Genomic DNA, 27,694 nt, shown 5'->3' with positions numbered 1-27,694 from the left:
TCACACCGTTACCTCATTCTTGCTCCCAGTCCGCAGTCCCTGCCCTCCTCCCCCTCCTCCTCCACCTCCCCCGGGGATGAAGTGCAGCTGCTCGATGGTGTTCTGCCGCTTGGTGGCGAAGGCCATCCGCCGGGCGTTGGGATGCCCCCCTCCTCCTCCTCCTCCTCCTCCTCCCATGTGCCCCCTGCCGCCGTGGGGGTCCCAGCCTCTGGGCGGGGTGCTCTGCTCGTGCTCGTGGCCCGAGGTGGGGTGAGAGTTCATCTTGATCATGTGGTGGCGGTCCAGCGAGGGAGTGGTGGCACAGATGTTCTGCTGCGACTGGGCCTTATAGGTAGATAGATACATAGAATTTAGTGCATTTAGCATACGCTCTTTATCCAGAGCGAATTGCATGCAAGGTAAACGCATACATCAAATCGTTGCTGTCGGGCAGAGACCCGGAAAAACTGAAATCTCCATATAACTTTTTGTGTTTTTTTCGTGAAAAAAACACAAAAAGAAACGCTGTGCGAAGCGACACGTTTCGAGCTTGTAGATCTGCTACTTTTGCTATTTTTCTTTTTTCAATCCTGAAAAGTAACAGTTTTGGACATACAGTATGAGGTTTCCACCCAACAGAGATGAAATGCAGAGACAGTATAGTGTCTCTTGCAATAAGCTAGGATCATAGGTAAACCAAGAACCTAGCATCAGTCTAAACAATATAATCTGCAAAATTATATAATATTATTATTATGATACATTGAAACTATAGGATGCTAGGTGAACAAATGAACCGAGCATCTGTCTAAATAACATGCATGCATCTAAATTACATTTTAACCGTTGCATAAGACTGCATAGGCTAGGTTAAGTGCTACGGGCTAAGCCGCTTCTTCTTCGCTCCTCTGCTTCTTCTTAGATAGTCGCCAGAAGCAGCACAACAGCAGTTTTAGTACAGAGAACATCATCACAAAAACAGTTGGAAAAAGCGCCTGTACACCCTCCTATGCAGTAACCTGCACTATGCAGAAACAAAACACACACACAATCACTCTGTCATTACACTGTATAAAAATGAATATAAAACGGCCGATCTACAAGCCCACAATGGGTCGTAGACGCGTTGTGATTCCTGTGTTCCTGCTGTTTTCTGCCTTTATTGGATAGTACAGTAAAAAGTGGGCTTGCAGATCGGCTCTTTTTGGCATTAGATCAGGTATTACGACGCCATCACAGCCCGCCAAATTACATTTTGGTTGACTAAATAGCAGACTAAAACTAAAACATTTCAGATGACTAAAATATGACTAAAACTAAATGGAATGCCAGTCAAAAGGCTATGTATGACTGAAAATAAAACACAAACTTCTGTCAAAATTAACATTGGTATCCTGTACCATGCATAAGCAACACACACACCTTATGGTTGTGGCTCAGACGGCCCATGGTGGGAACACCACCTCCTCCTCCTCCTCCTCCGTTTACTCTCCTGTCCCCTCCTGCTCCCACCAGGAGGCCCATGGCCATCAGCCGGTCCTCTAGGCGGTCAGGGGACACCAGCAGCCTCTCTTGGGACCTGCATGGGACCAGGATTCAAGAGATTTATCGTCACAAGGATGCAGGAGTACATGCATTGTGAAAAACGTAGGTTGGGGTGCTCCATAATACACAATAAAAACAATACATAAATAACTAAGCCTATTAACAGCCCTAAAGGCATTTGTAAAATAAGGTTAAAATATAGCTGCAAGCAGCGATAATACGGGGCCAGTGAATAGCGAGAGAGAGAGAGACATGGAAACGGAATAGATTGAAGAGAGAGAGAGTGACATGGAAACAATAGATTGATGAGAGAGAGAGATGGAAACATAATGGTTTGATTGGACATCTCAACCTACTGCCATTAACAGGATTCGAACTCTCAACCTTCAGACTAATAGGCTGCAACACTACCTATAGTGCTATAGCTTTGTCCAGGCTGATATTGTCTGTTGAAGATCATAAACTCTTGCCTTCTTTCATGAACCAAGCCCCTGTTTCACTAACACTAAGATCACTCGTTCACAAACCATTTACCAATGAAGAAATTGTACATCTCCTCAGAACCAAAACTAGTGAAAGTAGCCGATCTACAAGCTCACAAACCATGAAAAGTTGTGAGATTGTAGATCAGCTATTTTCAGAATGAAGTATGTCATACGTTGAAAAAACGTACTCTCAAATAAGCATTTCAGGTTATCTTTACCATTTGCACATGTATTCATTGATACAGTCATGTTGTTTGCAATTCAACTTAAATTAAGTCTGCATCAAGTGAGGCTTGAACTGGCGACCTTGAGATTGTGAGGCATTCATTTAAGGGAGACGCCATTGGCCCAACAGACAAGTAACTGTGAAAAAGGAGATCACAGAGATGACACAGTTTCACGCAAATAGCTGAAAAATCCTGGGTTTAAGTGTTTTTCAAACTGCTCGAAATTGCGGACAATCTAAGGCCGGAGCTTACTGGTCAAAGCGATAGATGTGTTCCTCATGAGTCAAGGCACAAGTGTAAGCAAGTTTCACGACTTTCGGCCAAACGAGGCATGACTTTTGCCTGTTTAAAATTTGCATTTTCAAAAAATTGCTATAGCGCCCCCCTTTGGCCAATTGGAGTGAGATTGGTTTCAGTGATATTTGGAATGACCCTGTACATTTCTGCCAAGTTTCAAAGAAATGTGAGTCTGCATGTATGTTTTAGGCACAGATGAATAATTTTCATAAAACTGTAATAGTTAAAATCTATCTCCTCCTGGGATTTTTGAGCAATCTGCACGAAACATTTTACACATGAACTTTGGACCACTGCCTACAAAAATTTCCAACGGATTTTCCATAAGTGAAAAAATGCAGAAGTTAGGAGCCAATGACTGTTTTTCATATAATTCAAAATGGTGGTCGATCTAAAGGTCAGAGGTCAAAAGTCAGACCACGAAAGTTGTCGGGCATGAAGAGACGCATGTGTGTATCGAAGTTTCATGGTTGTAGGTCAAACAGGGCATGAGTTGTACCTGTTCAAAGTTGGCACTTTCAATTGAGTGCTATAGCGCCACCCTTTGACGAATGAGTGTGAGAATTATTTCTTGGTAGTTTTTCATGAGCATCTACCATATGGCCGAGTTTCGTAAAAAGCGTATGCACGGTTAAGCCAGAACTGGCAAAAACAAGTATTTTTCAAACTGCTCAAAATTGCGGAAAATTTAAGGGCGGAGCTTAATGGTCAAATCGATACGTGTGTTCCTCATGAGTCAAGGCACATGTGTAAGCAAGTTTCACGACTTTCGGCCAAACGAGGCATGACTTATGCCTGTTAAAAGTCTGCCTTTTCAAAAAATTGCTATAGCGCCCCCTTTTGGCCAATTGGAGTAAGATTGGTTTCAGTGATATTTGGAATGACCCTGTACATTTCTGCAAAGTTTCAAAGAAATGTGAGTCTGCATGTATGTTTTAGGCACAGATGAATAATTTTCATAAAACTGTAATAGTTAAAATCTATCTCCTCCTGGGATTTTTGAGCAATCTGCATGAAACGTTTCGTACTTGAACTTTGGACCACTTTCTACAAAAATTTCCAACGGATTTTCCATAAGTGAAAAAATGCAGAAGTTAGGAGCCAATGACTGTTTTTCATATAATTCAAAATGGTGGGAGATCTAAAGGTCAGAGGTCAAAAGTCAGAGTGTGAAAGTTGTTCAGCATGAGGAGACGCATATGTGTATCCAAGTTTCATGGCTGTAGGTCAAACAGGGCATGAGTTGTACCTGGTCAAAGTTGGCATTTTCAATTGAGTGCTATAGCGCCACCTTTGGACGAAAGATTGTGAGAATTATTTTTTGATCGTTTTTCATGACCATCTACCATATGGCCGAGTTTCGTAAAAACCGACAGCGCGGTTCAGCCAGAACTGCGAAAAGTGGCAGAAGAAGAAGAAGAAGAAGAAGAAGAAGAAGAAGTGACAGAATAATGCGAATAACAATACGTGTCCAGAGCAGAGCTCTGGCCCCGTAAAAACGTTACAAGGCTGTAATACCACAGATGATGTTAATTCTTTTTCTTATTATTTAGCAGTCTTATAGTCTGCTAAATAAGGGAGGAAACTGTTCCTCAGTCTGCTTGTGCTGCCTTTGAGGCTCCAAGTGGTTGAAGTGGTTTAAAATTGCAGATGTAGTATAAAACAGGCCTTAAGTCGTTATGTTATGTATTCATAATCTGAATCTAAACTAACTAGTAACTAAAGTTTTCAAATAATTGTAGTGGAGTAAAAAATAAAATAAAAATCTGAGATATAGTGGCGCAGAAGTATAATAAATGTATCCAAAAAGAAAAACAGAAGTAAAGTTAAAGTACTTGAGTAAATGTACTCAGTTACTCGCGACCAAATGTCAGCGTTAGTGAGGAAGCTGAAGGTAAGTCACTTCAGATGAATAATTGAACGGTGAAAGTGATCTGATGGCTCAGCTCTCCTCTCCTCTCCTCTCCTCTCCTCTCCTCTCCTCTCCTCTCCTCTCCTCTCCTCTCCTCTCCCCTCCTTTCCTTTCCTTTCATCTCCTCTCCTGTTCCTTTCCTCGTCTCATTTTGTCGCTGTCGTGCAGAAACCTCTTATCTCCATAATTTAACTTTTCGTGTTTTTCCGTAAATCAACGCTCTAATTGATCATACTACAGCATCACACAAAAGCATCAAAAGTAGCAGGCTCGTAATGCGGCACGAGCTTGACGATCTGCTGCTTTTGCTATTTTTGAATTTGAATCCTGAAAAATCCCGACAGTTTTGGACATAATATGAGGTTTCCACCCGACAGAGACGATTTCCTCTCTCCTCCATTCTGTTCTTGTTCTGTTCTGCTCCTGCTTTTCTCATTTTCCTCATATCAGCTGTTCTCCATGCCTCACACACACACTTATCTTTCCTTTCTCTCTCCCTGTAGTCTCTGGAGACAGACTGTTGGCTCACACAATTTCCAAATGTGTCTCATGTGCAAAATGTGAAGAAACTACAGTGGATGCCCGTCTCCCACCCCACTTTCCTTTTTTCTCGTCTAAAATGTGTCCTACAGTGAATCAAATTAGTCGACGCGAAGCAGATAGATAGATAGATAGATAGATAGATAGCCTTATTGTCATTCAACAATACATAAAATACATAATTGAACGAAATTTCGTTCCACTGATGATGGCAGATCAAAATGGCCGATCTACAAGCTCACAAGCTTGTAGATCGGCCATTTTCACAATATTTATCTTTGGAACCGAGTCAAACTAAAACATAATGTTGTCAGGGTGGGAGGGGGTTAAAATAATGATACATTTGGGGGGGGTGGTCGCGGCCTGAAAAGTTTGGGAACACTTGAACCTAACAGTGTAGAACCTCTCCTCCTCACCTGCGTAGCGTCTGTGCGGTCTTGCTGGTGCTCATGGTGGCTTTGTAGTACTGGTGCTGCTGGTTCTTGGCCTGCAGGCGGGACAGCGTGTTCCCCTCCCCGAAGGCCAGCAGCTCGTCCTGCGACCGGACCCGGCGCGGCGGCCTGTCGAAGGCGGCGGACGCGTACGGCGCCGCCTGGGGCGGCTGCTGCTGCTGCTGCTGCTGCGGGGGCAGCGGGTAAGGGTTGGGGGTGGAGGGGATGTGGATGCGGGGCCGCGAGCCGTGGAGGGGCAGCGTGCCCCTGGCGCCCAGCGTGTAGTCGCCTCCTCCTCCTCCTCCGTACTGCAGGTGGTGCTGGGAGGAGTGGAAGGACGGCGGGGCGTTGTTGCCCCCCCGCCGCTTGGAGGAGGTGTAGTAGCCGGTGTAGTCGTCCAACTCTTTCTCTGGGAGAGGGAGAGGGAGGGAGAGGGAGAGAGAGAGAGAGAGGGAGAGAGCGAGAACATTTTATTTTTGTTCCATCATTCATCACAGTTTTCAGAAAAGAAAAGGGGGGACAGAGAGACGGAGACAGAGTGCGTGTGCGTGCGTGCTTGAGAGAGAGATAGATGGAAATAAGTGAGTTATAGGTCCAGAGACAGAGAGAGGGGGGGTCAGAGTGACAGGGTGCCACAGAATGATAAGATAAGAGAGGAGGTGAAAAAAGAGACAGATAGGGTGACAGAGAAAAATGAAGTGACGGAGAGAGAGAGAGAGCCGGTGATGGGGAGAGAGAGCGCCAGAGAGATAGGGAGAGAGAGAGAGCAGTTGGTGGGATTCATTGTCGGTGAAAAAACTGAAATGTTTCTCTCGCCCTGTGTTCTCTGGACAGTGCACGGTGAAATCCTGAGTGTTTGTTTAGCTCAGAGAGTACACAAATAGGACCCAATTACTGGTCCATTTGGGTCCAATCTCTGAGTTAAATTAACACTCATAATCGTTACCGTGTGGATGCTTCGGTCTTCAAAGGCATTTCCCCTGAAACCAGCTCCCCGAGAGCCAATTTAACACTGACCTTTAGCCACAGCCCCCCCACCTCTCTCTCTCTCTCGCTCTCTCCCCCACTCTCTCTGCACACTAAAATACACACTGATCATTTAACTCTGACACTGTGAAAATGGACCCGGAAGGTTGGCCTCAGTAAAACCAACACTCTGCATTTGACTTTGTTCTTGTTTTGGTACTCTCTCTCCCCCCTCTCTCTCTCTCTCTCTGTGTGCGTCTGTGTGTGTGTGTGTGTGTGTGTGTGTGTGTGTGTGTGTGTGTGTGTGTGTGTGTGTGTGTGTGTGTGTGTGTGTGTGTGTGTGTGTGTGTGTGTGTGTGTGTGTGTGTGTGTGTGTGTGTGTGTGTGTGTGTGTGTGTGTGTGTGTGTGTGTGTGTGTGTGTCTGTCTCTCCCTCTCAGGTTTTCTTTATTCTTCTCCCTCTATGTGATATTTATTTGTTCTCAGTTCAGTTATAGCTTTATCGAAGTTCCATGAACCATGTTGCCAGACCCATCAAAGCAGTCTGTCCTCCATTCTTCTCTCCTGATATATGTGTCTCTCTCTATGTGTTGTGTAATGTATGGTGGGGGAGGTGGATGGAGACCTAATTCTCTCTTTTTAAGGACTAGTACCGTAGTAGGTTGACCAGTGTTTTTATTAGTGTTGTATCCTGTAGTAAGTTGATAGAGGCAAATTCTCTCTCTATCTCTCCTCACCCTGTCCCTCTCTCTCTCTCTCTCTCTGTCTCTCCTGGTGTCTCTCCATCTGTTAACCACGTTACACAACAAGCTCCCAAATAGATTGGCTATTATTATTTTCAGGCAAGAGATGTAGAAGGAAAAAAGGAGGGGACCAAGTATAAACCCCTGGGGAACCCCGATCAACAAAGTATAATGGTGAGTACGTTTCTCAGAGAGAAAGAGAGGATTCTCTCTCTCTCTCTCTCTCTCTCTCTCTCTCTTCCTCCTTTCTCTCCCTTAATTTGCAAGACAATATTAAACAGAAACAATACTGTCACAGTGATATCCAACTCTCTCACTCTCCCTTTCTCCATCTTCCCTCAGTCTCCTCTCTCTCTCCCTCTCTCCCTCTCCCTCTCCCTCTCCCTCTCTCTCTCTCTCTCTCTCTCTCTCTCTGTAGTGTTTACTCTCTCTCTCCCGTGCAGCTTACATTATCTTCAGCACTCTCCCTGGCCAAAGATTGCAGACAAAGAGGCCTTTATCCGTGCCCGGCCGTGGCACTGTGTGTGCAGAGAGACCACATCAAAAGAGACAGGTCTCACATGAAACATTCTGCTCTCTGAAGAGCAGAGGCATATGGTACACAATGATTAGTACCACAGAATTACAACACATTAGGTCCCCCTTTTTAAAAGCTATTAAGTGATTGAAGCATTAAAAAAAGTATGCTAAATGATAGGACTGCAGGAAATTAACTCTTCGAGCCTAGGCGTATAATTCCTTGGGTTTTTGCCAATGGTGATTATTAGAATGTTTTTTTCCGCTACCATTTTTCATTTGCTTTCACTGTCGAGGAACATTCTGGGGATATCATAGAATTGCAGTGCTGGAGACAGCCATGTTCCCATGCTGTTATTAAAGCTGAAATCCAGGATATCCCGGATTTAACTGATTTGTCTCCCTCCTCTGGTGGCAAAAAGTATTGCAATGCATTTTCTGATTCTATCAGACTGCAAACATGGTGTAGTAGCAGCCATTGTGCCAGTTATTTGTTGCTTCTGATCTAAATGTCTGTCTGTCTGTCTGTCTGTCTGTCAGCCCAAATGAATAAATATTTTAATTATAAATCTTTAAACATTTTTAATAAGGAAAAAAGGAAAAATGCTGACACAGAAACTGTTGTGATAGTTAAATCACCCTCCTGCAAATTTTACTTCCAGTTTTACCCCTTAATTGAATGGGGGTCCACAATGGCAACCAGGTGGACATGGACTAGGTCCTTTTACCTTCGTTACGTACATTTTAGTATATATTCAAGTATATTTTGAGGCCAATACTTTTGTACTTTCCACAATTACAACAAGTACAATGTTCAACCACAGGCCTTTCACTTGTAACAGAGTATTTTTACATTGTGGTATTGCTACCTTTACTTTGGTAAAAAATCTGAGCACTTCTTCCATCGCTGAAAGCAAGCTTTTGCGAGAGAAACAAGCAACCAGGTCTATGGAAACAAGCCCAAATAAGCAACCAGGCCACCTGAGCATGCACACACGCCAAACACATATTAATTTGGGGTTCCTTGACATGAAAATGTTTGAGAACAACTGGGTTAAACAACATTAGGAAGGAAGCCCAAATAAGCAACTACACTTCAGCAACATGCCCAAAAAAACACAAACCACAACTACCAATATCTATAAGCGACTGTATAGAAAAACAAGCCCAAAGGATGCTTATAACAATACAAGCTGACTTGGCAACACTGATTCAAATCCATAACGGTACAGTGTATATTTGACAGCAATCTATTCTAGACCAATCACAGCACGACTGTCCCTCCAAACAATGGGATAAGGATAATCATGCATCATTTTCATCCAAATACCGTTTAAAAAGGAGCTTAACCATTTGACGCGTCCCTATTCTGGGGGCGGTGAACATTCTGCAAAAACAGCCGATTATAGGGTATAATCGGCTGTATCGCCGAGTATATAGGGTTTTAAGAGGTTAGGATGTTGAACTTTGATTAAAAATGTACTAATTCTGTTGAAAATGGCCCACGGTGCCTCTGGACTCAATGCATAGCCCTGCAGGCTGGCACTGGAAAACATTCAACAGCTGGAAAACATTAGCAGTAGTGGAAGAAGTACTCGGTTACAAGTAAAAGACCTGTGTTAAAAAATGTACTTGAGTAAAAGTACAAAAGTACGGAATGCTACTGTATTTCTTAGGGTCAATGTGGTTAAGAGGGGCTACTGTTTCTGTGATGTAAAATATGACTTCAAATCAAATATGACGATTGTTTCAAACTTTTGCCTTCATTGCGATTAATGAGCGATTATTAGAATAAATAATGAAAATAGCAGATCTACAAGCTTGTAGATCAGCTATTTTCGCACGGCATCATTGCACACAAGGAAGATACAGAGTTAATCAATTGTAAGAAATGTAAACATTATAATAAAACAAACGCGCTTGATTATTCAATTAACCTACATGAGCCAGATTAGGTGGGTTATTGGTTGTAAATGTGGATTAATTGGCCAGATGGTCCTCCACACAGGGCCTTGACATCAAAGCATTGAAGTGTTGCTCCTCTTTGATTGAATCGAGATAATAAAATGCCCTCGCATCTCTACCCCTTGCCCTCACCTCATTACTGCATCCACTTCCATGTGTATATTATACCACACACACACACACACACACACACACACACACACACACACACACACACACACACACACACACACACACACACACACACACACACACACACACACACGTATTACCATACTTATGAGGACAACACAACACATCGTATGAATGCCGTTTGTACATGTTTGTATCATTTTTAACCCGAACCCTACGCAGGAAATAGCCTAAATCTGCTATTTTCTCTGCACGACACTGACACGTAACTAAGTATAAATAAGGCATAATTCCAACCCCAAACCTGAAACCTAATCTCTAAATCTTATTCTAACCACAACCTGAATCTTTTTCTAATTGTAAACCTAACTTTAAACCACAAAACAACCATTTACTGTATCTTGTGAGGACCAGGAAAATCTGTCCTCACAATGTCTATTTGTCAAATTGTTCTACACTTGACATTTGGCCCGCACAAGTATAGAAATACAAGCGCGCGCTCGCACACACACACACACACACACACACACACACACACACACAAGCTTGCACGTGCATATGATCTCCCACGTAGAGACTATCCATCACCCAGCCCTCTGCATGCTCCATCTGAGCCCACTCCCCTCCCCCACCTACATACACTGCCCTCAGAGAGAGAGAGAGAGAGAGAGAGAGAGAGAGAGAGAGAGAGAGAGAGAGAGAGAGAGAAAATAGAGAGACAGAGATAGCGTGACAGAGAGAAATAAAGAGAGACATAGAGAAACAGAGAGACAGAGAGACAGAGAGACAGAGAGACAGAGAGAGAGACAGACAGACAGACAGACAGACAGACAGACAGACAGACAGACAGACAGACAGACAGACAGACAGAAAGCAGGGAAGGAAGGAAAAGAGTGGAAGGTGAGAGGGGAGAAAAAACGAGGGGGGACACGAGAAGAGGGAGAAACAAAAAAGGTGGGAAAAAGAAGAGAGAGAAGGGGGAATACACTGGTAATAGAAACAGGGACAAGGATGAGACTAGGGTTGACGTTGTAAGCTTGTCTATCAGTTATTCTCACTATTTTGTACGCCACCATTGCACAATCTAACTATATAAATGCCGACCAACTTCCGCACCCTCGGTGTCCACACCCCACAGCTCTGTTATCGACTAAACAACGCACCGCCAGACCACATGTCGGCAACTGACTCGCCACGGCGGCCGCGCTGAATTTACGCCTCGCGTAGGGGACATCTCACTGCTAACTACACCTTTTCCACCGCGCAACATAATTAATTCTACTCACCAAATGTCGGACAAAACGGAAGGGGAGGCAGCTTCGTACCGTTTACCGTGCGCACGACCTCATCACCACAACAGCACGCAGCCGCTGCGGGGGTTTTTTCCTTTTTTGCCAAACTTTTTTTTTGGTCACCATTTTCTCCAGGCACCATTTCTGGTGTAACGTCGGGTGTTTCTTTTCACCAGCCAATCACCTTTCACGTTGCCACGTCCGTTGCCACGTCGCGCTGACGTACGCTAAACAAGCGCTGCCGTGCGCACAATGCAAACGAGCCCAAAGGCGCGCAAAAATAAGCCGACCATTACTTAGACACAAAGTCTGACCTGGCAACGCAGCCTACGCCAATCATGTGTGAGAGATCTACAAGCTATGGGGCAGAGACGCCACCGTATCTTAGCAACAACTACAGCGCTCACTCTCATTGGTCCTGTCACGCTAAGAGCAGTCTCCAGACAATGGCATCGCAGACAGCTTGCTGTTACTGCTGTAGCCATCACAGGCAGTTGCAGCACGACGGACAGGGCGCTGTGATAGCTGCCATGTCGCTAACGCTAACCTGGTTGTCATGCCTGCAGCGCCTGTGCAATCACTTTCTCAACAATGCACGTTCGTGTGGTGAATGTCTATATTGCTGCTCAGTTCGTCCATTGTAGATGGTGTATGTTTGTGTGTGTCTTCTGGAGAACTATGTAGCTCCACAGCAACTACAGTAACTCACGTAATGGCAGGACCGCCCCGTGCAACGCCTGTTAGGCTGCATTATGGTCATGTAGTAATTTCAGATAATTTCGCTCCGATTACAGCAGTGTTTATCAACCCTTTCACGCCGCCCCCCCCCCCCCCCCCAAATACACGTACTTGATCTGGGACCCCCCCATTCTGTTTGACTCCGTTCCACAAGTAAATATTGTGAAAATAGCCGATCTACAAGCTCGAAACGCCTCACGTTGAGAGGCTTTGTAAGCTTGGAGATCGGCTATTTTCTACATGATTGCCTCTTTCTTACATTCTTTGCCAATGTGGCCCATGTTTTCATAGCATAGTTTATTGACTACTTCTGTTGCAGAAATGGCCATTTCCTTTACTTTCGGTTTTTTATTGTCTCCGCCAGGCCGAAAGGCATGGCGCAAGACTATGTTTCACCCCCTGTCCGTCCGTCTGTGATAGCTAATCTCTCACATCGTTGACTTGATCGCAGCAAAATAACTGCCCGATGTGGAGAGTCAGTGAGAGCTGGATAAACGACGTAAAATGTGTCAAAAGGAGTCTGTACGGCTGTCGATAAATGAACACATGACGTCGGTGGGAGAGGACATATTGTGTCTTTTGGACAAACAGCAGCGTGGTGCTGATGTTTGTTGTGTGAAGCAGCTTAATGTCAGAGTGTTTGTGTTGGAGCGCCTCAGTGCGGCTGCAGAGTTCATGTGCAACCTCTTCCACAGAGACACAGACACACTAGAAACTCTGCTGGGGAAAAAAAACACTGCTGGGCATTGACTTTCCTATGGACATTGATCTACACACTGCAGGTATATCTGCTACACACACAACATCAAACTACACACTGCAGGTATGATGCAGCGTTTGCATTACAGCCAGCATGCCAGCGTAGTTCCCATATGGTTTCAAGGTGGGCTAAACCATATGGACCCCATGTCAGCAATGTCAGCGGCATCCACTTCAGTCCCAACTGCGATGCCCATGCAGGCTATAAGTAGCTTCTACCTGGCCCTTAGGTGGGCCCCAACTACCCATGTTTATGTGGGACCAAGGCGGGTCCTAACTGGCTTTGCCCATGCAGGCTTTAACTGGGTTCTACCTGGGCCCTAGGTGTACCCTAACCAACCACAGTGCAGTGCCCATCGCTCCAATTGTTGTGACGTCAGGGCTCTCAATACTGCACATTGGTGGAGGAGGAGGGGCCGCAGGGCGACCGCACACATCGCTGAACCAATGGTAGCCCACGGATGTTTCCTCTGTGGATTTACAATCTGCCCCTCTATGCCACATATCATCCGCACTACAGGGTCTTCACTGACCGAGCCACGGCCCCACTGACCCTCATGACGCTACGCCACTTAAACGTGCGGCAGCATGCGCTGGGTTGCCAGGTTTGCACAGCCTGCGCCAGAAACAAGCAACCACCTTCATGAAAAAAAAAAAAACACCGAAATGGTCCGCAATGTTCCAGGGGTGTCCCCGCGCGTCCCAACACTCCACAGGGGGTCAGTGGACCATCAGGGGGTCCGCGGACCCCCTGTGGACCCCCTGAAACATAACAAATATTTTTTCTTCACATTTTTCCCTTTTTCAAAAAAACTTTTCCACAGTTTCACTCCGCCAATTTGGGTCCCCCAATATACACACGGCCACGCTGGGCCCCGTGCGCGGCTGGGGTTGAGGGGGGCGTAGCCCCCCGAAACTCTAGTGAAGTATAATTGAGGGGTTAATCTGACTAATCGATAAAAGTCGATAAAAAAAAAAACTATTAGAAGTTTTTCATGTTTATTCATTCAAATATAAGGGGAAAAAACAGCTTTCGATTATTCGATTAACCTACATGAGTTTTGATATATTTTCCCTAAGAGAGACAACATCTGGGGGAGAGAGAGAGAGAGAGAGAGAGAGAGAGAGAGAGTGGTCGTTCTTCCTCTCTTCTGTCACAGGCCCCCACAGACTGACTCCGCAGAGCCCCTCCCCCCTTCATTTATCTCTCTCTCTCTCTCTCTCTCTCCGTTTACACTCACATTCTCTGTCAAGGCCTCTCTGTCTCTCCTTTCCTGCCGCTCCCTTTTTACTGTCTACTTTCTCTCCGTTTTTCTCTTCTCGACCCCCTATACTCAATCTATTTTCCCCTCATGTATTTTTCCTATAGGGTGACTAGACCAAGATTGTCCCAACAAATATCTCTACAAACACGACTCAAATGTCTCGGTTTTCAACATTCACCACCCAATCGTCCGCCATTTTCACAACAATTAAAATAATAATAGTTTACAGCGGTTGCCCGGACATACATGTTCTGTACACGCTCACACCTAACGAACCACCAACATGAACAATGCACTGCGTGTCTGAATTCAACACTGATGAGTGTCAATCACGTGTTACCTGTATGCAACGATATGGCACGTATACATGTGCATGCGTTAGGGCTGGTGAATTAATATTCGAATATCGAATATTCCTCGAATATGGAGAAAATAGGTATATTCGAATATGAAAATTAATATTCGAATATAAAAAAAATGAAACTTTTTTTTTATGTTTATTTGACAGGGACAATACAATAAACAATGTATCAAGTTATAAAAACAAACAAAAGATATGTTTTATTGGATCCGAGCACTCGATACATTGTTTTTTGTATTGTTTCTGAATTGTTTTTTCATAATAATAATAATAATATTCGAATATATTCGAATATCTGCACATTTTTAAGACCAATATTCGAATATAATTTCTGAGGAAAGTTGACAGCCCTAGCGTGCGTGTGAACGTGCATGTATAAGCGTACTGTACGCATGCACGAACAAACGTGCACATTCATTCATGGGTCCCGGTTTGGGGGGGGGGGGTTGAAAACATGGTCATCCTAATTTTCCCCTTATACCATCTTTACCTCTGTCTCTGTCACCTCCTCTTTTGCGGTCTGTTTCTGTTTCTCTTTTGTGCACATCATTAAAGGCAAAAAATAAATAGTTATATATGTATATGTGTGCGTGTATGTTTTAATAGCAATCTACAAGCTCACAATGCGGCACGATGCGACACGTGTGCTTGTAAACTGGCTATTTTAGCTATTCCTTCTAGTTTTGTTATTCTATCTGTTATGTATGATCATTTTATGATGTGTTTTTATCTTGTCTTTGTGCTGAATGTCCTGTCTGTCTGTAACTTTGTCTCACTTAAGAATGAGGAGTCAAGTCTCAACGACATAACCTGTTTTTCTGTTGTTGTTTCTTTTGGCCTATAATGACATGCCCCGAAGATGAAGGTATGGAATATTAATGGATGACATTATGTTAATTGATTGTGGATTAAAACTCACCCAGTCTCTTCAGGGAGCAGTAGCGGCTGATGTCAGGCTTGACAGCAGACTCGTAGGAAGGAGGCAGCTGGGCCAGGTTGTGGAAGGAGTGAGAGAAGGAGTGCGACGAGGGCTGACGCTGCTGCTGCTGCCCCTGGTGGTGGTGGAGCAGGGTTTTACAGTCAACTCAAACTAACCAAATAACCAAAACTACAATTCAAAAAAATATATGATTCAGTTTACTGACATAAAAATAGAAACTAAAATGTCCTTAATTTTAGTCTTTGTGAAAAACATGAAAAAATAGCAACAATAGCAGATCTGCAAGCTCACAGAGCATTGCGATGCGACTTGTTGTGAGCTTGTAGATCTGCATTTTTTTTAAACAAATCCATATTACAATAAAAAAAACGAACACTACAACTAATAAATACTCTTTTTTTTCTTTTTCAAAAGATTTAAAAATAAACTAGCAAACATGCTTGAAAAACCAATCCATTCCAAACTGAAACTCAAAAAACTCAAACTTTTACTCAAGTAAATTTTTTATTCTGACTTTTACTTGTAACAGAGTACTTCTACATTGCAGTATTGATACTATTACTTAAGTAAAACATTTGAGTACTTTTTTTTCCACCACTGAGATCTACAGTACACTAACCTGGTGATAGAGGTGGCTGTGGTGGGCGCCGTGGGGCACGGGGCGGGACAGCGAGGAGGAGAAGGAGGTGGAGGTGAAGATGGCGTTGTTGTGTTTGGCGCTGGGCAGGGTCCCGCCCCCTCCTCCCAGAGCCGCCGACACCGCCGCCGGGAGCTGACTGTTGTTCATGATGCGAGGAGGGGCTCGCTCTACCATGAGAGAGAGAGAGAGAGAGGGAGACAGGAGGAGAGAGAGAGAGACAGAGGGGGGGAGAGAGGGAGACAGGGGGGATGGAGAGAGAGGGAGGGAGGGAGGGAGAGAGAGAGGGGGGAGAGAGAGTGAAGGGGGGGAGGGGGGTAAAGGAAGGAGCAGGGTGGACGGAGATACAGGGATTGGAAGGAGGAGTGAAAGGGAGCAATGGAGGGCAAGGAGTAAGGATACGGAGGTAAAGAGAGAGCGAGAGAGGGGAGGTGATAGAGAGTGAGGTGGAGGTATAGTGTGGGAGAGGAGAGGACCCAGTGGGTGGAGAGAGAGAGAGACGGGTGGCACAGAGAGAGGTAAAGATAAGAGCAAGATAGACAGAGAGCAGGAGGGAGGGGTAAGAGATGGACATGTGATCCAGAGAGATGCAAAAACAGAAAGAGAGATAATGGACAAAGAAAAGAAAGAGAGAGAAAGAAAGAAGGATGATAGAACACAGAGAGAGAGAGAGAATCCACAGGTTGGTTAAAATTGAGGAAGCATAACACTCCACTCCACAACCTATCTCCATAGCAACCAACTACAGCAGACAATGCACATCTATATACATTTATATTTCTGAAGAAACAAACATGTATTTAAATATATGTATGTTATTATAATATATATACCGTATATATTTATATTACATAGTACATACACAAATGCATTTATAACATCACAGATATATATGTTCATTCACATTGATGCCGAAAAGCAGAGCCAGTCCATGAAGCCATACACATACATACATACATACATACGTACGTACATGACTTGTTCTTACAAATATAGACATGTATAAAATCAACATTTACATACATTATACCATAGTCATTCTCAAAACAGGGTCATATTTACGCTGACATGTAGAGGCATTTGCAAATGTCCTAACATGTAGGTTCATTTGACAAAAACGGAAAAGACACGTGACATTCAAAAGGACATCCTATGTCTGATTTACACTTGGTTGTGCATCGTGTGCACCGAAAATTGCCCATTTACAAGCTCAGAACGCGCTGTGCGCTTGTAAATCGGCTAAACATTTTCACAAGCAACAAAGCATAAATCACCCTTTAGAATGACACACAAACGCATGCCCACTGTTGGTTTCTTAAGTTGAATTTATCATCCATCACGTGGGTGTCACTTACAAATAACTGATCTACAAGCTAACATGCAGATCAGGGTGTTCTCTTTAGGCAAGCGACACCATCATACCACGGAAGATGAATGAGGCTTTAGCTTCCATGGTGCGTTTTAAATTGCGAGATTTATACAGAAGTAGGCTGCTGATTAGCAGTAAAAGCATGTCATCACTCATCATAACTGTAGAAGTGAAAAGAAAAATGTAAATCATACTGTGTAACAGTAGTCTGTTTTAGCGGCACCCTTTGCAGCTCCGTTGTCATTACAGCGTTTGTCAATACGGAAGGAATGCTTAAAAAGGAATGCTGCAGGATGTCCTAATTATAAGATATTTTGGAAAGAAACAACACATCGTCAGAAACTATATTTATGAACTGTAAAATACATAAATAAATACATTCCCGTACATTTATGCTGCCTGCCTACATCATTTTGTTTAATTGAAAGTCACACATTACTTTAAGGAAAGAGAAGCTTTCAACTTCTGATGACAATAAATCCTCCAATAATACAAAAGCAGAAGTCATTGAAAAGGTTAACTGAGAAGTGTTATATGCACCTCCATTAAATTCACCATTTGACACTGTTTGTTATTCAAGCTGTGACAAGAGACTGTTGTCGGGTCTTTATTTCAGTGGGTTAATTATGAGCTGTGATCTAGTTCAGATTATGGATGCACATGTACTGCTCATTGACCATAGACAGTAATGGGCGATGAAGGCCAATAATGTCTTCTTTAACAGCCGAGCAGGGAGCCACCACAGCCACCATGTCACACACACTGCAGGGAAATTATAGCAGTGGCGCTATAGCTGTAAGTTGACAATTTGCATCGACAAGAGAGGGAGGGATGGAGGGAGGGAGGGGGACGGTGGAGAGAGATGGAGGGATAAATAAGATAAAGTGTGTGGTGTGTGTGTGGGGGGGGGCACTATGAATATATCTAGCTGGGTATACGCTGCAAACATATCTCTGTTAATGTACAATCAATGAACTTAGATGTTACTGTGTAACCGGCATGGACACTGAACAGTACTTAACCACTTAAACCCTATATATACTTTGTCGTATGAGGAATAGCAGAAAATAGCCGATCTAAAAGCCCACAACAAGTCACAATGTGACACGTTGTGGGCTTGTAGATCAGCTATTTTTTGCTTAATTAGCACTGTGTGACACAATGTCCCAGTCTTTTTTTTTGTACAGCTAAGATGGCTGCGGCGTAGCATTTCCATAACACGGTCAGGGAACAGAGCACAAGCGCAGGTGTGGACAGTACATATGACTCTCAGGAGAGTAGGAATGCTCAGGAAAACAGCCTAATAATGGCCTCTGCCATGGCAACTGGTCAGTGTGCTGAATCCTATTCCCCCACAGCCACCTCATAGAATATTCTAGCTGCCATTATGGCTTCTACACTGAAGCCAAATTCTATAGCATGGGGGCCCCCCTATTGTGAAATCATAAAAAAAACAAAAGGATATAGCAAAAATAGGCGATGTACAAGCTCACAATTCATGGCATCACGGTGTGAGCTTGTAGATTTGCTATTTGCGCAAATTTTCTTTGTTTTGTTTTATTTTGTAATCTTTTTGTGTGAAAATAGGGACACCAGGTTGAAAGAGGTTGAACTGGCACAATAATCACATTTTGGAACTGTTTCCGGAAATGGTTTCATCACAACTGGTAGGTGGACTTCACATCTGCTATACGATTACAATAATGGTGGTTCTCAATATAATTTCTTTTCAAGGACCACCATAACCAAATGGACCCAGCGGGTCCCCTTAGACCACATTTTGAGAACCACTTCAATAATATGTATGCAATATTGTATGTATAAGGTTGAATTTGTGTTGAACAAAATGTATAATGAAGACCAAAATGATATAGATTTTTCTAAATATAGGAGTCGTTAAAGGGAACCGTTAAGGAATCGGCATCGTTAAAATCCTAAAGGATTCCAAGTAACCCTAGTTACTGTACATACTCTAACCAGAGTATAACCCTCTAGTCTACATCTATCCACACTTCTGTTTGTGATCACTGTAGATGCAAGCTTGTAAACTCATGTATTCTGTTATAAAACCTTGTCAGTAGCATTTTTTTTCTCCCCCCTTCGGAGCAGCAGAAAACAAACACGCACGCGCAGCCTTCGAGCCAAGGCCCTGGCAATGTGCAGCTCCCGCTGTTAAGCGCACATGTTGCAAATCACTGTTACACAGATAAGAAGAGGAAGCACACTTGGATAGTTGTAAAGCATGGGCCAGTGGCAGCAGTGGAAAGCAGACAGGACAGGCTGTACGGAGCGGTGATTGGGACACAGGCCATAGAAGACTGCAGATAGAAGACTTCTACTTCTCCGGTGTTCATTTTGTCGTCTAAAACTATGACGAAGAATGTTCGTCAACTACTGACGGAAAACTAAATAAGAACTAAATTAAAAAAACTAAGCTGTGATGACTAAAACTATATGGCTAAATAAGTGTACCCTATTTTACGTCGTAACTTAAGACTTGAAGGCGTGGTCAGTGCTGGTTTGCTATTTTGAGGACGGTAAAATGCGCATTGAGCCAAGGCGGTAGACGCTAAAGCGGCCCTGAATTAGTCATGGGTGTGGTTACTTTAATAAAACCAATCAGAGTATTGGCTGCCATTCCCTTTAAGATCAGTGCAAGATGCATCGCTATTTTCCGTGCGTTAAGTGGTGAGATCAAGAGAGAAAGAAACATCTCATTGAAAGGAGAGATGTCCAAAGTGCATGCATGGCCATCATAATCACTGTAGGCTCTGTCTAATTATGTCACTGTCTCATGTCCAAAACACATCTGTGATATCTCTTGACAAACCACCAAATATTCACATTCTCAGATGCCTATTATTAAAGCATCTCCCCCTTTCTATCTATCTCAGCGCAACAAGTGGACACGACGGTATGTTTCACTAATTTTCTCAGTGCAACTGCTGCCCCCCTAAAAAAAACTAATCTCCAAGCAAAAAGAAAACGGTTGCTGCATAACACGTTGAATGCTTGTAGATCAGATATTTTTGCCCAGCATACGTGAAAGTGAAACGCTGCACTTGGAGAGAGAGAGGACGAGAACCCACTCTATTTGTTTCACTTCTAGGCTACAGGCAAAACAGCTGTAAAAAACTTTATTGCATTTTATTTCATTGGGTTAACAAAGGAATAAGTCTTTGAAATGTCAGCTAAATTGTGAGTGGAACATCCAGTCTTTCAGATTGGATGTATTGATACAGGGTGAGTAGGGCTTTGGCTGTCTATAAGGTATGCATGCGTAATGCGAGCTCGCCGCCCAACACTTCCTTTTTACCCTTTAGCGTTTGATAGAGGGTAGAGGGATAATAAAATCATGATTGATACACCAAATTAACATAGACACTTCACAGACTATAGAGAACTTTGAATTATAACAATCAATTGGCCGAGTACGGCTTAGTTAAACTGCAGTGTAGGGCTCTGGCTGCCTATCATATGCATGCATCATGCGCTCTGTGCGCTCGCGCTGCTTCCCGACACTTGCTTTTCGCTTCATAGCATTTGATAGAGGGGCAATAAAACCATGACTGATACACTGAATGAACATAGACACGTCACAGATTATAGAGAACTGAATTATAACAATCACTTGAGAATTGTCCGAGTATGGCAGAGTTAAACTGCCGGTGTCCCTACAACCAAACATCTCTTTTTGCGCTTAAGACGTGGTCTTGACCATGTCTTAACGCTATGTGGCTAGTCTTGTTAAGTCAAGGGGCAAAATAGCACATATCGCATAGCACCCTTAATTAACATATAAACACTCCCCCAGGCGTTAAATATGCTGCCGAGTCTTAAAGCTTAAGTGTTTGACCTGAAATAAGATGCGCAAAATAAGGCCCAGAGAGTGTACAAATGGAACCAAATGTGTACACTGCATTACAGACCCGTAAGGGTCCATTTGGCCCCATGCTGAGACTCAGCGTGTGAAAGCGCTTCTTCAGCATCTGTCTGTTTAATATCACCCATAATGAATGACTTTGCAGCACAGCCCACATCAATATCTCACATTAATCTCATTCAGAGTGTTGCTGACTGCTGCCAACGCATGTTGTTTTGGAAAGCAACATGAAAACCAAAACACAAGCAAACCCACACACACGGAACGTGTTGCAAATGACACACTGATTACAACAAGAGTGCAGGACTGGAACTGGTTCATATACAGCAGACACCACCAATAAGACAGACAGACACACACTGTGTTCAGGAGGGGACTGGCTGGCCGTCAAGCAAGCAGCCAGCCAGCCAGTCAGCCAGTCAGCCAGCCAGCTAGCTTGCTAGCCAGTTGGCAGTGGTGGAAGAAGTACTCATATTCTTTTTTACAACAAGTTAAATCCTGCACACATAAGCACAGAAGTATTAGTGTCAAAACATACTTAAAGTAGCAAAAGTAAAGGTACACATTATGCAACTATAATTATTGATTGTTAACCACTTAAGCACTATTTCATAAGTAGGCTATTTGATAGCCAGTATACAAGCCCAGTGTTTGTGAGCTTGTAGATTGGCTATTTGCAATCATATTTTTGAATGAATAATTAGACAAATTATTAATGATCTAAATCTGCAAAGCAACTAGTACCTAAAGCTGTCATATAAATGTAGTGGAGTAAAAGAAAAAGTACATTTGCCTCTTAGATGTAGTGGAGCCGAAGCATAAAGCATCAGCGAACTTGAAATACTCAAGTAAAGTAAAAGTACCTCAAAAGGTGTACTTAAGTAGCCTACAGTATACTTGAGTAAATCGCCTCTGTCGGGTGGAAACCTCATATGTCCAAAACTGTTACTTTTCCGGATTTAAATTAAAAAATAGCAAAAGTAGCAGATCTGCTATACTTTTGATGCTTTTGTGTGACGCTGTATAGTATGATCAAGTAGGGTAAAACAAAAACAAGAAGTTAGAATATGGAGATAAGAGGTTTCCCGCCACGACAGCGACAAAATGTACTTTCCACCAATGCCAGTTGGCCAATCAGCCGGGTTAGTGAGACTGCATCATCATCAGCTGAGCGTGCCGTGCCGTGGCGCTGCCCGGTGGCGTGCTGCTGTGAGCCTCCGGGAGCTCCTTTAGTTCTTACCGATGGTGGCAGAATGTTTGGGGCTGGACCCAGCACCCTGCTGCTTAAAAGGGTGTTGCAAGTTCCCAACTGCAAGAGATCAGAGCCAACACACACTGATGCAACACACTGATGCTTTTTCTCACAGTGGAGACACTCTATATGAGTGATTCTGTGTGCATGTGGGGCGCTGTGTAGAGTAGTGGTTCTCAGACTTTTTATTAATTCCAAGGATCCCCAGAGCTCTGAGAGTATAGAAATGGAACCAAATGGTTTGGTTCCATTTGTATACTCTCTAAGGACCTCTAAGAGTCCATTTGCAACCCCCCCTCAAGGAATCCTGAGGGTAGAATAATGGCTCTCAGACTATATAATGTCAAGGACCCCCAAATTAATATACATTTGGCCGCAGACCCCCATCTGAGAAGATTTTGTGCCAGGAACCCTTGTACAAGATTTGTGTTGTTAAAATGTTTTAAAAATATTCCAAACTTTTCACATTTCTTTCAAGATTTCTCAAAAAATAGCACATCTCTAAGCTCAAAAGGTGTTGTGATAGCGCCACCTTGTGTGTCGGTAGACCGGCTATTTTCAAATATCCGATGGGGTTAAAGTGGTTAAAACCGTTTTTTTGACATATTAGTTGTTTTGCTGGGGATCCCCTGGACCCCTCGAGAACCACTGCTCGCACTAGTGTAGAGAAAGACAGGGTAGAGACAGAGAGGGACAGAGTGACAGAGGGAGAGAAAAAGAAAGACAGAAGACAGAAGGGGACAGAGAGCGAGAGAGAGAGAGAGAGAGAGAAGGACAGAAAGGTGTGTGCGTACGCTCTGGGCTGAGTGTATGTGTGTAATGTGTGTTTATAGAGACAGAGAGATAGAAAGAAAGAGAGGAATACACAGTCCAAAAGTAACCAACACACAATACAACCAGCAGAAGACATCTCTGGGGGGAAAAAAATAAGATTTCTCAACGCAAGCCAAGTGACAAATGGACTACAATGGAAAACATTAAGCCCCCTGGGGCTTTTTGTGTTATTATCCTTTTAACATTACCTTTGACTGTACTACCTGTACTGTTAACAAACTTGTATTCAATCAATCAAAAAAACAGTCATGTAGGACAAAATAAAATGTATTCACATAATTATTGGTTCCCGTCTCAACTGTTGTTGCAGACATCAAACTAACTAACCTCCCTACCTCCTTCCTAGAGAGCAGCTGGGACAGGAGCTAGGTTAAAGTACAGTATAATGGCATTTTTCAACTATGAAGGGTAACCCAGATACCTTCTATAACCTGAAAGTTGTCGTTTTGTTTTTTTGTACCAGGAGCACCCCTGATGGGAGTTGAGAGGTAGGAGAGGTATGTCATAAAAATAATCATGAAAAAAAAACTCTTTTAAAAAAAAGTTAAAATAGCTGATCTACAAGCTCTATTTTAGCAACAAAAAAGAAAGTTAGTACCTCCACCAGAGCAAGGCCCAAATTAGGTTCTGAGAACCCGAAACCGTTATGTCTATGTTATGTTATGTCTATGTTATGTTATGTCTATGTTATGTTACGTCTAATTTCCCAATTTGGGACAAAAGAGGGACTTGAACTTGAACTGAACTGAGTGCTGAATTAATGTAACTCACTGCTGCGGTTGTCTTTGCTCTGCATGGCGGGGGCGTAGAGGTTCTTGGAGGTGCGTCCGTCTGGCGCCGTGGTGCTGCTGGTGGTGAGGATGGTGGAGTTGTTCCTCACGCCACCCGGCTGCACCGGACTGGACTGGTGACGCAGTATGTCTACCAACGCCCTGCGGAGAGGAGAGGAGAGGAGAGGAGAGGTTTTCATTTTGCAAGTGAAAGTTTAAGTGGTTAACTCATTGAGTGCCATTGGCGTGTTTCACGTGTTTTACCGCAATGGCGCAACGTGCCAATGACGTGTTTGACGTGTTTTTGAAAAGAAAAAAATGTTCAGAACCCAAGATATCATTATCTGAAGATTTGCTGCTCCATTCACTCCTTGTTTAACTTATTACTGAAAAGGGCAGTATCTCGGCTCCTTTTTTTTTAATATGAATTTTTGGCCCAGACATGCTATTTTCAACGTCAGACAATTAATGTCAACAAGGTCACCATGACCTCGTTGACATTTGTGAAACCACACAGTGCAACCCTCAGTGATTAGCACCCATCAGGGGATCGATTATACTGGAGATAAGAATTCTGTGACTACTTGAAAATCTAAGATAAATTGAAAAATCTCTGGCACTGGGACCACATAGCCAGAAATAATTCTGGCACTCAATGAGTGTGTGGTTAAGTATTATTGCGAGCTTGTGACTAAAAAACTACATTGGATCTATTGGAACATATAGGTTCTTTTTTTTTAAATCAACAATAAATAAAACAAAAAAGGCTTTTCAAAGAAGTACTGCTTAACTCCCGAATGGTGTGGACTGCAGACTTGCACAGAAAAGAATTCCAAGGCACTCCGTCTTTGATGAAAAAATATATATGATTGAGACAGACCCTGATGATAAGGATAAGGATAATTCCTTTTAACAGGTCGTTCATGAAAGTCCTTGCGGTCTTGTTTCCAATGAGAACCTGTGAGCAATTAGGGGTTAAGAGTCTTGCTCAGGGACAAATTTCATTTCATCGACACATATGCTGACCCGGTCTGGAATCGAACCTGGAGGAAACAGGGTCTCTGGCTCCCTAGGCGGGTTCACTAACCATTCAGCTATGGCCGCCCCACATGAACACCTTCTAGTTCTAGGTCGATACGCGTTGGTCATAATGTGTTGCCTTGCTCAAAATAAATCCTATATATTTTTTCATCAAAGACGGAGTGCCTTTGCAAGTCTGCAGTCTGAACCATTAGGGAGTTAAGCAGTACTTCTTTGAAAGCCCTTTTTTGTTCATATATGTTCCTACCTGCATCACCAAAGAGCACCTATCTATGAGAGAGCCACTGACTGATCCCTGCAGCGCTTCTTTTTTCTCTTTTTAAACAATAAATAAACATTGGGTTAAACTGACCTGGGCATATTGATGTCCCTGTTCCTGGGTCGACGGGAGACCTTGCTGAAGGCGATCCTGACGCCCACGGCCAACACCAGCGTGAAGGAAATCACCCCTCCGATCACATAGGTCGTGCTGCAAATATTCAAGGCCAGACAAGTTTATTTGTATAGCACCTTTCCACAACAAGGCAACGCAATGTGCTTCACACAAAAACAGTAAGCTAAACTACTATCTCCTTAATAGGAAACACCTATTCAGGAGAGTCAGCAGGACACATACTTCTTCTTTTTTATTTAATTTTTTTTCTCCTTCTTATATAGAGACAATGTACGATACAAAATAAAAAAGGGGGATATAATGTATGTAAGCACCTGTACCTTTGTACCATTGCATTTAATTTCCTAATGAAATAATATATATATAAAAAAACATGGACCCACCTGCTGCTCTGCTGTAGGAGCGTTTCAAAGTCGGGGTCTTGCTTGTTGCCCGTGGCCACGGTGGCGGTCTGCTGGGTGTTGGCCCACACCGGGCTGATGTAGTTGGTGCAGGAGCTCTGGTCCAGGCGGCTCCTCGGGTGCTCACAGCAGAAGCGGTAGTGGCAGGTCCCACAGCAGTAGATGTAGGTGTCTTTGGAACAGTTAAAGGGGCTGTCGAACTGCCCCATCACATCAAAGTAACCCCTGGTGGAGACATATGAGAGATATGAAACATTATGTACAGCAGGCTGTTTCCCAAAACTTGTTACAAACGTGTTTGTTACATAAATTAGCCACTTAAAGGGATAGTTCACCCAAAACATTTTTTCTATCGATTAGTCACCCCATGGAGACTAGAATTCATGGATATTTTTTTGTTTCTTTCGCATTCCTAAGTCAATTATTTGATGACCAGGGTTAGCCGCTGCTAACGAAAATGCATTTTTTTGGGAGGCAGGTTTCTGAAGTATGCACAGCCCTCCTATGAGAGACTGATTAGAAAAACAGCTTTATCACAAGCATTAGTGAGGACCAATTATATGAAGATAGGTTGAAAATGGGTGACGTCGTCCTTTAAGTAGCACTCAGGTAAAAGCATTTTGTAACTGTCCACCACTCTATGAATTGAATACACAGGACCACAATGGAAATAAGCCCTCATGGCTTTTTGTGTTATCCTTTTAGCACCATCGTATAATTGTACCACAGTACTATTTGCAAACTGTTAATAAAGTATTCAATCAATCAATCAAACAAACAGTACCAGTGTGACACACGTCCTACCTGCACGAGTCCGTGTCCACCAGCTGCCTCGGCGCCGGCGCCACCTTTGCGGCCCCCAGCGGAGGTTTCAGGGCGTCGGCCGCCGACACGTTGCTCCCCCTCTGGGCGAGGGGCTTCGGAGGCGTCTCGGCGGCGACGGCGGGACCACCGTTGGCCGCCGGCAGCTCGTCGTCTCCGTTCTCGGCGTGCACCTCGGCTTCTTTCGCCGGCCGTGTGGGGGGGCGGGGGATAGAGGCCACCGGCGGCTTGTAGCCCGTGAGGAGAAACAAGGAGGTGCTTCCTCCGGGTTTCCCGTCGTCGGCAGCGCGGCGCTCCGTGGTTGCGGTCGCCGTCGTGGAAGCAGCGAGGCCGGCGAGGAGGAGGAAGAACGGGAGGAAAGAGATGCGAAACATCTCCCGCCTCGCCATGGCAGCTCTCATGTTTTTTAAATCTCAAAGTTCTCAAGCTGGTCGTACAAAAAAAAAAAAGAAGATAAAGTGGCTGGTAGTGAGATTAGATATCCACGGGCTCTTCACAGATGCTCTGCAGGGTTTATATCTCAGTTTTTGGAGTTAAACTCAGCCTATGTATGTGTGAAGGTTGAAGACATTATAAAAAAAGAAAAACCTCTTCTCCTCAAAAGGTCTTTTAATGGCAAACTGATCCCACGTCAGCACACACTGCTGTGGGATGAAGATTTTCACTTTGAGTCAAGTCGATTTGAGTTTTTGTTCAAGCAACGTTATGCGTGTTTGGCAATTCACTCTCTAGATCCTAATGTAAACATATAGCTTACAGTGAATATATAAGCATATACCTACAGTATCTCTACATATATCCACACCTCTAAGCAGCTTTTGTAAACATTGAGATGTATATATTTCAAAGTTTTTAGGCCTTTTAGTTCACTGCCTGCCCTGTATAGTGGCTAGGTTTCTCCAGACCAGCAAAACTTGAACTTAATAAACTATGGAATGATATGGGTTTGCTTTATAGCAGCTAGGTATCGGATATTCAGTACTTCCTATTTCAAAAAATTAACCAACAAAGTATTCAATAAACTGATAAACTGGATAATAATCATAAACTATTCTTGGGATATTTTCAAGATAGGCAGTAATTTTTCTGTAAACAAAATGAAAGTGTGAAAAGTGTAAACTCTTAAATCGGTGAAGTGAAAATCTCTGTGAGACTTTTAAACTCGTATCCACTTCATGGCACACAGTTACGATTCATGT

At 43.5% G+C, this 27,694-nt stretch overlaps 1 protein-coding gene across 1 annotated transcript; it reads right to left on the bottom strand.

Moving 5' to 3' along the window:
- LOC311061209 (protein shisa-7-like) lies at nucleotides 1–26,884 on the bottom strand (the record flags this gene model as incomplete). Its single annotated transcript, XM_084079763.1, has 10 exons — nucleotides 1–324; nucleotides 1,402–1,558; nucleotides 5,402–5,825; nucleotides 15,072–15,204; nucleotides 15,712–15,899; nucleotides 22,222–22,290; nucleotides 23,839–23,999; nucleotides 25,231–25,347; nucleotides 25,656–25,898; nucleotides 26,478–26,884. 10 exons carry the CDS (start codon nucleotides 26,882–26,884, stop codon nucleotides 1–3), a joined length of 2,223 nt encoding a protein of 740 aa, XP_083935889.1.
- Between the last annotated feature and the right edge of the window lie 810 nt (nucleotides 26,885–27,694).

Source organism: Gymnoscopelus microlampas (genome assembly GCF_963454915.1).
Source record: "Gymnoscopelus microlampas genome assembly, chromosome: 15".
NCBI lineage: Eukaryota > Metazoa > Chordata > Actinopteri > Myctophiformes > Myctophidae > Gymnoscopelus > Gymnoscopelus microlampas.
Note: the sequence above shows the minus strand (reverse complement) of the source record. Positions and strands in the feature narration are given on the sequence as shown.